This window comes from Ictidomys tridecemlineatus, chromosome 5 (genome assembly GCF_052094955.1).
Source record: "Ictidomys tridecemlineatus isolate mIctTri1 chromosome 5, mIctTri1.hap1, whole genome shotgun sequence".
Classification (NCBI taxonomy): domain Eukaryota; kingdom Metazoa; phylum Chordata; class Mammalia; order Rodentia; family Sciuridae; genus Ictidomys; species Ictidomys tridecemlineatus.
Window position 1 is genome coordinate 69,876,648 of NC_135481.1, and position 14,681 is coordinate 69,891,328.

Sequence of the window (14,681 nt, forward strand, 5' to 3'; positions counted from 1 at the left end):
ATGGACTGAATCAATGTAATAAGCAGTGTTGCAGGAGGGTCAAGCTTCAAAACAGTGGAGAGTAATCACACATCCTTCCTGGAAAACGTGTATTCTGGAGGGACTGTTTAAAGAGAAAAAAAAAAAATCACTGAGAGCTCAGGAGGTCACATTATGATTACTTCTTTCTTCACTACCCGTCAAATTTAGGCAATTTGTCATTCCAAAAGGAAATAACCTCTTCAACTTTCCTCTCTAGAAATCTTAAAAATAGTTATCTGTTTCTTCTATACTCATACTTCCTTTTATACTACCTGCATATACCTAAATTAACAGGCAAAATATATAGTCCACTCTGTTTTTATCAGTCCACTTTGAGATTGTGTATCTTTACGCTAGATGACATCTTAAATGATAATATAAAAATCATGTTAAGTGAAATAAGCCAGAAACAGAAAGACAAGTATTGCACATTTACTCTTATCCAAGTACAAAAGGGACTATTAAGGACTCGGAAGGGGTTGGGGAGGGGAAGAAGAGGGGCAGAAAGGAAGGTGGACATGATCAGCTCATGATAAATGTGTATGAAAATGTCAACATGAAACCCATTAATTTGTAATTAATGCATGTTTATAAAAAATAAATGTCTTTTAAAAATCTTTAAAAAGTTACCATTTACACTGCCAAACATTTTGCGGTGTGAACATATACTTAATAATGTTTTCATAAAATACTGTATTAATTCCTTTTAAATCAGTGACTCACATCTTTACACTTTATATTTATCTTGCTTTGCCTTTGCCTCTCCTCCATCTTTCCTGTCTTCAATTGGATTAGTCCAGTTATTATAATATTCATTTTCTTTGCCTTTGATTTAAAATTTCTGTTTCCACTATTTTGTTATACAATATTTTAAACTGTGTACTTGATTCAAAAAGTCCGAAGTTTACCTTTGCATTCGTCATGAACAAAACATCATCAGAACTTTAAACCTCATTCTGATTGCTTCTCCCTAATAAAATATTGAGAAATTTTTGTTTCTTGATATCTCAAACACGTTTTGTTGTTGTTGTTGTTTTATATAAAGTCAATGTTTCCTGAGTGACCAATAGTTATTTGCCAAATTTTCCCTACTATTCCTCAAATTTCAGTCCTACCTTGTAGGTCCTATTTCTTTTATCATGAAGTATAATCAACAACAAAAACCCTTAGTAAACTAACTATGTAGTAAACTCTAAGTTTCTGTTTCCTATAAATTTATTATTTACATCTTATTTTAGCTGAATTTAAGGTAAAAGGATTAGTTATTTTTGACTTTCTTTTTTATTGTGACTTAAAAAATCAGATGAGTTTATATTAATATAGGACTTCTCAACATGAGGATATTACTCAATACAAAGTTTGTTTTGCATACATTGAATCTCTTCCAATGTCAATTTAATTTTTTAACATTAATTTTCTCCATTTCAATATTAGATACATTAAATACATTTTTTTCCAAACATTTTATTCCCTAGAAATAACCATTTCAATTTTGGCTATTTGATATTCAAGTACAATATTAACTTGGGAGATAAAACAAACATAATAAAGACATGGAGAAAAAGACTCCTTAAGGATTCAGGAGGCAGTATGATCACTCTCAACAGTGGAGATTTGCTAGATTCTGAACAAGAGATTTCTCCTCCTATTTCACATACTTTGAGAATTTTGAAACTATCAAGTAGTACTCCTATAAATTTATACTATCTCACATCTTTCACCCTTTTTCTAAGCAGCAAATACAATTTATAGACTGCAGTTTTCACTGCATTATTTGTTACAAAGAAACATTTTTTCCCATTTAATGAACATCTATTTGTTCTCATTTCATGGGAAACAACTTAGAATATGAAACCATTACTGTTCATTGGGAAAATTACAGAATAAAACCCAGGTTTAACCTCAATAACAGAAAAGTTTTCAGGGTGAAGTTTGAAAGTTATATCTGTCCATTCTGGTTTTGTGCATATACACCAACGCAAGCACAAATGCCTGTAATGCTTAGAACCACACCAAACAAGATTGCATCTTTGGCTTCTATTGCTTCAACAACTGGCAGAACCAAAAGCAGTGAAATGATGATGAAGAGCAATTGTGTTGACACTGAGGTCATAATGTTGGAATCATGAAGGCTAAAGGTTCCAACAAAATGGTATATATAAAAATCTATCTGACTTGAAATATTCCCTTTTTGGAGCTCTGGATGCTGAGGCTAAGAGAGTGCACATGACATCACTTTCCAGGAAGTAACCATTACAGGACTCTTATTGTGACTTTTGAGAAAACTATTAATTATGCCTTCGTTGGTAAACTTTCCCCTGGATGCCATCAAGAGTCTTTCCTGTCTTCAGTATTCAGTAAATGTCAAGATAGTTCTATTATTATTTATCTACCTGTAACTCATTCTTTTCACCAGTTCTTGACTCCTTCTTAGCCATTATCTTTAAATATCAGCCTTTTCATTTTTACCTACTCCTTCCTCTCAAAGTCAACTTAAATGCATGTTCAATCTTGTTATTTTATTCTCTGAGTCTTTTCAAGTCTGTTTTACATTTCTTTGCTTTACCTGTATGAGTTCTTTTGGCATGAATTTTTTCAAGATCATCCTCCAGTTAGTTTACTCATGACTTTTTTCAAATATTTCTAATCTGCAGTTGAACCAACAGAGTTTTTATTTCTAATGATTTTTTACCACCAAGTTATTTTTTTTGTATCTTGTCCATATTGTCTTAACTTCCTTTATTTTATCACTTTTGTTCTTGAGATTATTTTTTTATTATTTTATAAAATTTTAAGGATAACTGTTTTAGACTTTACTCCTTTAATTCCATTATGTGAATTACTTGTGCATCTCATTTTAATGTTTGCTGTTTAATATTAACACTAGCAAAACTACAAAATATTACAAAACATTTGGTGTTGAATTTCAAATAGACCCTTGACCTTACCACATAAAAATATATCATGAAGGTAAATTTACAATAATATAGAAAAAATAAATCAGCATAGTGTTATTAATTTGCTATTATTTTGACTTGCAAAAATATTGGTAACAGAGAAATGACCATAAAAGATATTAGTCAAATAACCTGCTATATATTCACACTGTGGAAAATACATGTATATTCATTCCATTGAATGTATGCCTATTTTGGAAAAGACACACCAAAAGGATCAATGATAATATAATGGTATCTATTTATTATTTATGGAAGACTATTTTGCCACAATATTTCTCTTCTGTTACTCCCATTATCACTAGTATTATATAACTAACATGAAGCAAAGTTGTTTGTTTCTCAGTAAAACATGAACTTTTAGGACAATCTTATCCAGAATTGATCAAAGAAAAGATCACCTGTACTCATTTACATTGAAATAGTCCTTTGAATTAGTTCAGCTCTAGTGCATAATTTTATATAAGTACTGTTTAATCTCTTCTCATATTGACTAATTTGCATAACACTGTTGTCTGCCTCCCTCTGATTCTCTGTCAGACTAATTCTCTCTGATCAAGTTTAAAGCCAAAAAATACTTAATTATTAATAGGACTAACCTGCTATAAAATAGAAATATGTGATTGATATAACTTCATTAATCTCAAATATATAAAATAATTCATATCGTGCTCTTTTTCAGCAGAAATATTTTTCAGTATCTTTTTCTCTGATGTAGAGCATTATTAACAGCAAAAATGTATTCTAAACTTCAGGCCCTTAAAGTCTTTGGAAGGCTTCTGAATCCAGTAAAAAACAAGAGAATATATTTAAAAATTAATTGAGCCAGTGTTTTCTACATGTGGCCCAGTAGCATCAGGGAAAAAAAATTTTTGAACATCTATTAATAAGTAAACAATAGTACTTGAAGACTATTTTTCATTGGACTCTTTTCTGTTTTCCCTTTATTATAGGAAAGTCAAGAACAAACATGAATGTCCATTTAACACCACCACCTAAGTTCCTAGAAATGCTCTTTCAGTGCTCTGCTGCAGAGCTTCATTCTCCTCAGTATATGGGCTTCTATTTTCTTTCACCATTAGTCTCAGAAAGCATCTAAGATTTGCTTACTATACTTTTTCTGCACTTTCCAGCACATTATAGGTTGAGTTTTCTGATGCTATACTGAAAAAAAATATCCCCCAAAGTTCACATATGCCTAAAAATTGAATATGATTTGGCTCCAGAGGAAAAAAAAATGATAAGAGAGTATATGTGTTTAAATCACTGCAGTGGGGTAAAAGCAGACATTCACTTAAGGTGCATTATTCTATGAATGCTCAGCATAGACCATTACATATATACCGGTTTCCTCTAAAATATCAAGAAGAATTTAAAGTAAAATGTTTTTTTGTTTTGTTTTGATCTCTAAGTTATGTGTTGGACAAAGTAAGAAAGTTGAAAGGTGAAATGATTGGGTTATGAGATTTTTATCCTAATCAGTGCCTTAATTCCACAATCAGGATTGCCTAGGTGGCAACTAGATATGTAGGGTGTGGCTGGAGGAGACGGGATACTGGGGGCATGTCTTTGGGGTTTATAATTTGTTCCTGGTGAGTGGAACTCTCTTTTCATGTCCTGAGCTACTTTCCTCCACCAAACCCTTCTCCCTTGATATTGTACCTCATCTTGGGCCCAGAACAATGAAGTTGGCCATCTATGGACTGAGAGCTTTGAAACTGTGAGCCCCAAATAAACTTTTTCTTTTCTGAAATTTTTCTTTTCAGGTATTTTGCTAACATTGCAAAAAAGCTGACTAAAACAGTGGTCAAAGTGAATAATTCTGAGCCAAAAGTTCAGTTTTCTTCCTTTACTGAATAAACATTCTCACTCTCTGAGGAAGTTATTCTCAGAGTCATTTCTAGTTGCTAATGACTTGATTAGAGGAAACCAAAAAATTCGTAGAGTTTCTATTAAAACAGTGTGATGACATAATGGCTCTCCAAAGATGTCCGTATCCTAATGCCTAGAACGTATGTATAGTAAGTGTCAAAAGGATTTTGCAAACATAATCAAGATTATGGATCTGGGTTAGCTTTGTGAACCCAATCTAGTCTTTATGACCCCTTAAAAAGAAAGAACTGTGTCTAGTTGATGATATTGGAGAAATATAGTAGAAGAGGAGGCAAGAGAGTAGCAACAGAAGGGGAAGTCAGAGAGAGTTCAAGTGAAAAAGGATTTCATGTACATTTTCTGACTATGGAATGAAGGGATCAATCTAAGTATGGGATAGAGACTCCTGGGAGTAAAGGATATCCAGCAACTGACAGCCAGGGAGGAAATGAACTCATTTATCCTGCAACCACAAGGAGCTAGATATTGTCAATAACTTGAAAACCTAGTAAGCACATCCTTTCCAGAGGCTTCCAATGGGTTCAGATACATAAAACTTCCAGTCTTGTGAAACCCAACTAAAGCAGTGAATCCAGTTGAACGATGCCAGACTTTTGAGGTACAGAAAGCATGTATTATTTTAAAGGTAACTTTGTTATTTTTTGTTATAACAATGAAAGGAAACTAATACATACAGATAATGCATCCACATGAATGTTAACTTTCCCACCATCAGATGATATGTGGAGAGCCAAATGTATCTCCCATCACAATCTGGAAACTCAGCAACACAACATGATCTCGTATCTCATGATCCTCTGTGTAGAAAACACTCTGAAGGAAAACACTGTGGTCAAAAAGTGGTCTTCTCAATCACTGAATGGGCAGCAGTTTCTCTCACAAGGAGAATTTTCTCTCCTTTGGTGAAGTTAGTACATTACTAATGGGAATCTAGACCCCTGTGTTAACTGTTCTTTGGTTACACAACTATTTTAATTTACACACACACACAAAAAAGAAAAATTCTTTTCATAACCTACCTAGAGGAACAAGGTGGCTAAAGTTCAGTAGGTTTTCTTTCCTAGTCTCCTTCTCCTGATCTCTGTCACCAGCCTTTGAGAATGGAGAATATCTGTCCTCATATGCAAAATTTTCCTGACATGTTTTCCTAGAGGATTGTCCTGTGCTTTATGGAACTACACCACCTTTTATATATGGTGTAAACTTATCCTACAAAAGATAAATGGGTGGATAAATGAGTGATTCACATACTTAACTAGCACTGATTTACTTCCAACATGTATATAGCAGCAGTTTCCATTCCTCATGATATACAATCCAGTAAAATATGTGATCCCCTGAAGGAAGAGACCTTACTTTTGAGAAAGATACATCATCACTTGTAACATTAACAATGGACAGACTCAATACTTGCAATTCTTACATAACTCTAACAATATAACACAAGCAAAATAGAACAATACAGTGAGTTAGATACCATTATTATGACCATTGAATTCACAATAAAAATGAGAACACAGAGAAACAATAATTTTTACAAGACTCCACAGCTTGAAAACTTCAGAGTCAAAACCAGGCAGTATGGTTCCAGGGGCTCTTTACCATTAAACCAAAATTCACCTTTTTACATTACCTTGGTTATATTTTATTCCAAATGCATGTGAAAATGCACATGTTCATAGAGGCATTAACAAACAAAGAGGTAATTTATTTGTACTATTTGCAAATCCATTTCAATTATCCATTATAGAATATCACACTAACTGACATACAAGATCAAATTGTCAACTAAGAAAAATTATAGAATGTACTGTTCAGTTTAGAAAGAATTCTTTCCACATTTGTTACAGTAAGAGTTTCTCTGTTAAAATGTCAAATCCTCTACACTTAAAATTTTAACCTAAATTTTATAAGAACTATTTACAACACTAACATTAATCTCTTAGAATTTGTAATTTTTCAGACTCTGAAATATATTTTAAATTTTCAAATTTTGTAACTTTTCCCTTTACTTGCACATCTTAATAGAAACTTCAATTTAGTTAAACTTTGAAAATGATGGGTTGATACGATGAAAATAGCAGTAGTTCATAGTGCATATGTAACAAGTTTCCTCAACAAGATTACAAAGTTGTATTATGTTTCCAAACTGCCTTCCCATATCACACACTGACCCGTCAGTCACATCCAGTCAAGTTTGAAGTTCAATGTGCCGACACCCCCAGTGAGCAATTCAATGGTCAAATATCACTCCATTCATTATTGTCTTTTATCTGGACAGTTGTTAGATGTTCAATCACAACTTTGACTGCAATGGTTATTTCATTTTTCCCTGACTTATATATTTAAAAAAAGAAAAAGAAACCAAAATAAATTAAAGGATGTACCAAATAAAACTGACATAGATTAGTTTCTAATCTCATTTTTCTTCCCTCTTAATTATAATGGTATTTAACTATTTTCATTTTTCCCACTCAAAAATAGTAGATCTAAAAATATTTTCTTGATTTTCAGAGGGAGTAACTGGATCTTGAAAAATTATGAAATATATAAAGTACGTCTATAAGGGACTTAGCTTACTCTTCCTTCTCCTCCCATCCTCTCTCCTCACTAGGGATTTCTTTCTTTCAGGGTGACTCAGTTTTCTTCATTGTAAAGCAATGTTTTAGAGTGCCTCAGAAAGACTTGAGGGCTTCCTAAAAATATAGATTTCTGTACCCCAACTTCAGAATTTTTTATTTTGTATATCTGGGATAGAAGTAAAAAGTTTTCATTTTTGACAAGTTTCTAAGTGCTGCTGCTGCTACTTGTCTATGGATTTTAATAACTATCTTAGAGATTTGCTTCATTTCAGCAGTCTAGAACTGCTACCCAAAATTCACAGATAGACAGGCTTATAACAATTGGTATTTTCTTATACATATACTCAGAATGTGATAGATATGTTCTATATTTAAGTTGTTACTATATTCCATAGTATTTTGTTCATGACTATGGGAGCCAGGGATTCTTGTAACTCAGGAAAAATCTGGACACCCATCCAACCCTGAAGCTACTCAGTCATTTAATACAGAAAGGCATGTTAGCAGAAGATGAGCTACTGACACACTCACTAGCAAACAGAAATGCCCGAAGACAAAACTGAAAGTGAAAAAGCATTTTTACCACTTCCTGGACTCATGTTTATATAGTGAATAAACTGATATGCTGTGTGTGTGTGTGTGTGTGTGTGTGTGCGCACATGGACATATGGTTAGGAGAAACACAAGATTTTATCCATGTCAAAAAGATGTTGTCATAAAAGAGGTGTCTCCATAGGGTCTTTTGGGCAACAAAACAAATGATTTCTTAATACAAACTCTTTAAAGCTTACTATCTTGAACAGTTTAAAGTATATAATACAGTATATTCATGGCAATAGGTTTTAATAAAGGGATGATAGAGGCAGGTTATGTCATTGTCATATACAGATTATAATTTATAAATCAATATTATTTTTTATCCTAAAAGTGCAAACAAGCTCATTCCTCTCTTGCAATCACACTGGGTCTACCTGTGGATTGGGCATCCAGTGTCTTACCCTTCTTACTGTCCCCTTATCTCAGTAGGATCCTTTCTTTTTAGAGTTTGTTAGGGCAGGGATTTTTGTTAACTTATTAAGTAGAACAATTTTGCCAAATGTATGTTGTTGCCTTTTCACAATTTCTTAATAAATAAGCACGACAATCCTCTTTCCTCATGGAAAAATATAACACTTTTTAAAAATACTGGTGTTTCTCTGAATTCAGGAAATTCTAAGCCAGATGAATGCTCTTAAAATTCCCTGAGGAAAGCTTTCATAAGAAACTGCAACACTTTACTTTGAGACATAAGAAAAACTGAATTACATAAGAAGCAACCAGATGGAAATGTTCTGCAGATGGAAAGATATGTAGCTCAGAAGCAGGTCTAGGTTTGAGTTCAGGCAGATTTGGATGGAAGGTCGCATTGCTCTTTTTGAATATATCTTTCCTCCTCCCGAATGAAATTTTCATAATCTCTTTTTATCATGTTTGCATTTTTGTATAATTTGTGTTTTTATGATTTCTTATTTTATAAAATAATTTGAAGGGGCTGGGGATGTGGCTCAAGCGGTAGCGCGCTCGCCTGGCATGCGTGCGACCTGGGTTCGATCCTCAGCACCACATACCAACAAAGATGTTGTGTCCGCCGAGAACTAAAAAAAAAATAAATATTAAAAATTCTCTCTCTCTCTCTCTCTCTCTCTCTCTCTCTCTCTCTCTCTTTCTCTCTCTCTCTCTCTCTCCCCTCTCTCACTCTCTCTTTAAAAAAAAAATAATTTGAAGCTTCATTATAAGGGAAATAAATGAGCACAGGATGCCAAACTGAACTAGATGTTTGTAGGTTACTAATGAGCCTATTTGATTCCCCAAATCAAAAAGCACCTCCATTTAGTTCTAACTTAGTTCCTCACTATAAAATTCACCCTCTCTTTTAGGGTAAAAATCAAAACTGAAACTTATCAGGTTTCTTTATAGGTTCTTAGGGATCAGAGATAACTGGTAATGCTGCCCCTTAAAGCTTTCATACTAAAATTCTATCTTCTATAATTTATAGAATATATAATTGGGTTCTTGAAAAAAATCTGTGTGTAAACATTTAAACAGACTCAAAATTTACTGGAGATCATATCTGGATACTCATTCATACTTTAAAAACATTTATCAATTAATCACCCAAATGATTTTGTTAAACCATAGTGGACAGCTAGTATCTATGAATGAAACCCAGTTAAGAAAAGAAACCAAGAAACAAGAGTAGAGTGTTTTAAAAACAGTTTTCTTTTATAACATTTTCTTTTGAGGAATCAAAAAGATAATCTGTTAATTATTGAATCACTGAAGTAGGATAACTAGCATACATTTATCACATACAAAGGACTTATAAATCTACTTTTGTGTACAAGATGAAAATTTTACCTTGCTTCATCGACTACTTAATTATATATTAGTATTTTAATTAAATACAAGTGTTGTTTTCAAATGATATACTATTTGTTATACCAGGTGTGAATGTCAAACAGAATCATCATAAAATAAAAAAAATTAATTTAAGATTACATTGACAATAAATACATTGGCAACTCAAACTGTGGTATGTACTTTCTATATTTATTTGAGGAAAAAAATTTTAACACTAGATATTTTTCCAAAGTCAACAGATTTTTAAATTCTCCTTTACTAAGTGTTTATTTGAAAATTTACCTATGGCAATTAGAGTAATTTTTGAAGGCTATTAAGTTTCTCAAAATTATTATTTATCAATGATACACTAGGAAAATATCCTTTAATCACTCTTTTGCTATAGATTGAACAAAGTTTTAAAATAAAAAAAATATGAACTCATCACATTGCTTTTTTAGTCAGCTTTTCACTACCATGACCAAAAGACTTGACAAGATCAATTTTAGAGGAGGAAAAGTTTATCTGGGGGCTCACAGTTTCAGAGGTCTCAGTTCATACATTCTGACTCCATTCCTTGGGGCCTGACATTAGGAAGAACATCATGGCAAAAGGGTGTGGCAGAGAAAAGCACCTGGGTACATGGCATCAGGAAGCAGAGAGAGAGAGCCAACTACACTCACATACAAAATATAAATCCCAAGGGTCTATTTCCATGAACCCACATTCTCTAGTCACATCCTACTTGCCTACAATTATCACCCACTTAATCTATATAAGGGAATTAACAATCCGATTAGGTTAAGGCTCTCATAACCCAAACATTTCATGATTTTGGATTTGGATACAGATTGACTTGGTGGGTATTTGAGCATTTCATAAAAGTCTCTTAACATGCTCACCCCACTAGCAAGCAGGAGCAAAACCCCTTGTTTCCTAGCTTTTGGAATGATCATGAACATTTTTTTTTCTGAATACAGATGTCTATCCTTTCCTATAAAATGTCTAATAAACTACATCCCAAATGTAGTTTCTCTCCTCATAGTTTTATTGAGCTAGTAAAATTATTTGCTGACGTTTTAAATATTGACTTTTCTACATTCTACATTCTCTAAATTTCCTTGCATTGTCTTACACATGAGCTTTTGAGGGACACCTCATATCTAAACCATAATAATTGCTTACTTTTAAAAATCAAAATGTGCTCTGCTGTGCATCATAAATACTCAGGATTTCTCAAACTGCAAAAAATAATCTTGAAAATATTCCTTTAAAAGAGTGAATTTCGGTGAAACTGAACTCAGAGATGTGAATAGAAATCTTCCACTTTGAATACTCAATCTTTTTTCACTTAAGGCATTATTTTAACTAATTTGGATGAACTTTTATCAAAAATCAATATGAAGTTTATTATTACTGTGAAAATATATAGCTTTCATATTTTGGGCTAACCATGTAACTAATGAGAAATTAGAAAAACAATATTGGAGGTATGCATGCTTTGATTTATACTACTAATATTATTGTCATATTATTAAACTTATTATTAAATTAAGTTAATAACTTGTATTTACTTCACTTGCAAAAATGGGTATAAAAAGTCAAAGGTACAACAGATTTTAACTTATAGTTAAGCCGAGCATGTAGTTTTCAGTTGAAATTTCTCATAATTATCACTTATCATTGAGACAAGATACAATAGAAATTATTAAAGAAACTATTTTATATACAATAGAAATTATTGCACATGTTCTCTTATATTCAGACATAAAAGTTTTAAGAAGACTTTCCAACATTTTGGGCATTGTGAAAGTATTGGTATCCATACTGTAGAATTTCAACATCTTTTCAAGAGTATCAAACTAGGAATTCAGGGAAAACAGAATATATAGTTTCATTCAATGTCCTCAGGGTTTGGATACAGATTACCTTGGTGGGTATTTGAGCATTTCATAAAAGTCTCTTAACATGCTCACCCCACTAGCAAGCAGGAGCAAAACCCCTTGTTTCCTAGCTGTTGGAATGATCATGAACATTTTTTTTTCTGAATACAGATGTCTATTCTTCCCTATAAAATGTCTAATAAACTACTTCCCAAATGTAGTTTCTCTCCTCATAGTTTTATTGAGCTAGTAAAATTATTTGCTGACATTTTAAATATTGACTTTTCTACAATATACTGTGGTTCTTTTTTCCCCCTTTGCAAATTAGTGAATTTCAGAAATCGTAGGAAGTGCTCTCCCTCTAAAGACATTGAGAAACTTTTGTGAGGGTTATGCATCATGTGGGAACTGTATCATTAAAAAATAAAATGTGATGATTATACCCACTTACTAATGAAGAGGACAGTGTTAATGAAGAGAAAGGATAAATAGTTTAACTAAGGCAGAGTAGATAGGGAATGAACAAATGGATATCTCAGATTCCTAGCAAATGTAGAGATCATGCATAAAAACAACCAGAAGGGGTATTTCATGATGTCAGCTCATTAGTAAAAGGTGTTTATATGCTATCTGTGCATATAATACACCTGTTCACATTATTTTATTTTTATTAATTTTCATATTTTAGTTTATCTTTGCATTCAGATTTCTTGTCACATTTCAGATAGGCTTTATATTTCTGGAAAAGAGTATATGGATTTGCCATTATTTATGAAATTATCTACAATTGTTCATAAAAGTTGAATTGATATAAAATATATATCTATAATTCCTCTGTTCATGGGTAGGGGAAAGGGGTAGCGCATGTGCCATTTCTAGTAGTTTTCAAAGATCCTTGTGCTTATTCTCACAGGCATAGCTGCTGACCCCTGCTCTGCCCTCGATTGGTAGCTTATGCTGATCTTGATGAAAGAGCAATTGATGCTTTCAGGCAATTTAATGAAGCAGAAGCTTTGTCTGTACTACAACACTTTAAGAAAAGTGACTTGTCACATGTTCAGAATAAAAGTGCATTTTTATGTGGAGTTATAAAGACCAATAGGCAAAGAGGGAAACAGGGCATCAAGGTGCAAGAATCCACAGAGGAATCTGATGAAACCAAAATCAGGCTTTCTTGGAGAGGACTGGTTGTACTCTGGATATAACCACTGGACAGAAGCAGTATGGTGGCCCTCCACCAGACAGTATATATGCAGCCTGGCATTGGAAAAAGAATTCTTTGTAGATAAAATACCAAGAGATTTGTATAAGGATGAGTTGGTGGCTCTGTTTGAGAAGACTGAACCCATTTGGGATCTAGGTCTTATGATAGATCCACACTGTCTGGTCAGAACAGGGGGTAGGCATTTGTCACCTTCTGTGGAAAAGAAACTGCACAGGAAACTGTTAAACTATGTGAGAGCTATAAAATTTGCCCTGGTAAACACCTTCCAGTATGCATTTCTGTGTCAAACAACAGACTTTTTGTCTGATCCATCCCAAAGAATAAAGAAAAAATCCTGGAAGAGTTCAGTAAAGTCATAGAGGGTTTGGTGGACATTATTCTCTATCATCAACCCAATGACAAAAATAACAATTGGGGGTTCAGCTTCCTTGAATTGAGAATTGCAGTCAGCAGCACAAGCCAAACTCTGGCTGATGAGTGTGAATATAAGAGAACATGTGCAATAATTTCTATTGTATATAAAATAGTTTCTTTAAAAGTAAAAGTATGGGGGAAACGTAGTTATAATTCAATGGGTTGACACTGTGGAAAAAGCAGATCCAAAAGTCATGGAAAGATTTATTTGTAAGAAATTTGGCTTCTATTGTGACAGAAGAAGTATTGCAAGAGTCATTTTCTGAATCTGGGGAACTTGAAAGAGTAAAGGTGAAAGATTATGCATTTGTTCATTTTGAAGAATGAGGAGCTGCTAAAAAGACCACAGATGAAATGAATGGAAAAGAAATAGAAGAGAATAAATTGATTAGTCTTAGTTAAACTTGCAGATAAGAAAAAGAAATAGCTCCAGGCTGCTAGACAGGCCTGCAGAAGCACAGCCTATGAAGATTATTACTAACACCCTCCCCCTTGCATGCCACCTCCAATTAGAGGTTGAAGTCATGGTGGAGGGAGAGGTGGATAAGGATACTCTCCATATTACTTTGACTATGATGCTTACTATGATGATTACTATGGTTATGAGTATCATGACTATTGTGGTGGCTATGAAGGACCCTACTACAGCTATCATGATGGTTGTACAGTAGGAGGACGAGAAAGAGGATGGGAGGGCCACGTGCTCCCACACACACACACACCAGGGTGGAGCACCACCTTTGAGAGGTAGAACTGGCTCTTCACAGAGGAAGGCACCTTTGGGACCATCAAGAAGCTCTAGAGCTAGTAGAGAGGGTCCTGCACAATATCAGAGAGGCCGTAGTTCCTGTGGAGCTCCAGGCAATCTTGAGGGCAATGTAGGAGGCAAGAGAAGGGCAGATGGTTACAACAAACCTGATTCCAAGTGACCTCAGATTGACAACCAACAGAACTGGGGTTCCCAATCCATCACTCAGCAACTGCTTCAGTCAGGTGGTGACTATTCTGATAACTATGGTTACAATAATGACAACCAGGAATTTCACCATGATACTCAAGGGTAACAGTGGAAATACATAAGCAAGAGCTTGAAAATGATAGTGGCAAGATATGATTGGCTCTAGATCTACTGCATTCTTCAAAAAAAATGGCTTAATGGTTTCATCTTTGACTAGTCATTTGCTTCCATTTGTATTGGGCTGAAGAAATCACTATTATGTATATACCCAAGTATTTTTATTATCCTTTTCATAAATGTTCTTGGACTTTGGGCTTGCAGAGTTCCCTCATTCTGGGGATCACAATGTTTTTATCATTTCAGGCTTCA

At 33.7% G+C, this 14,681-nt stretch overlaps 1 protein-coding gene and 1 pseudogene across 1 annotated transcript; one reads left to right on the top strand and one right to left on the bottom strand.

The window, feature by feature from the left end:
• Window positions 1-1,960: 1,960 nt before the first annotated feature.
• On the bottom strand, window positions 1,961-2,134 carry LOC120886580 (small integral membrane protein 30-like). The gene has a single exon (XM_040275671.2). It carries the CDS (start codon window positions 2,132-2,134, stop codon window positions 1,961-1,963), a length of 174 nt encoding a protein of 57 aa, XP_040131605.2.
• A 10,519-nt stretch (window positions 2,135-12,653) lies between these two features.
• Window positions 12,654-14,478, top strand: LOC101960690 (heterogeneous nuclear ribonucleoprotein R pseudogene; annotated as a pseudogene).
• Window positions 14,479-14,681: the final 203 nt, after the last annotated feature.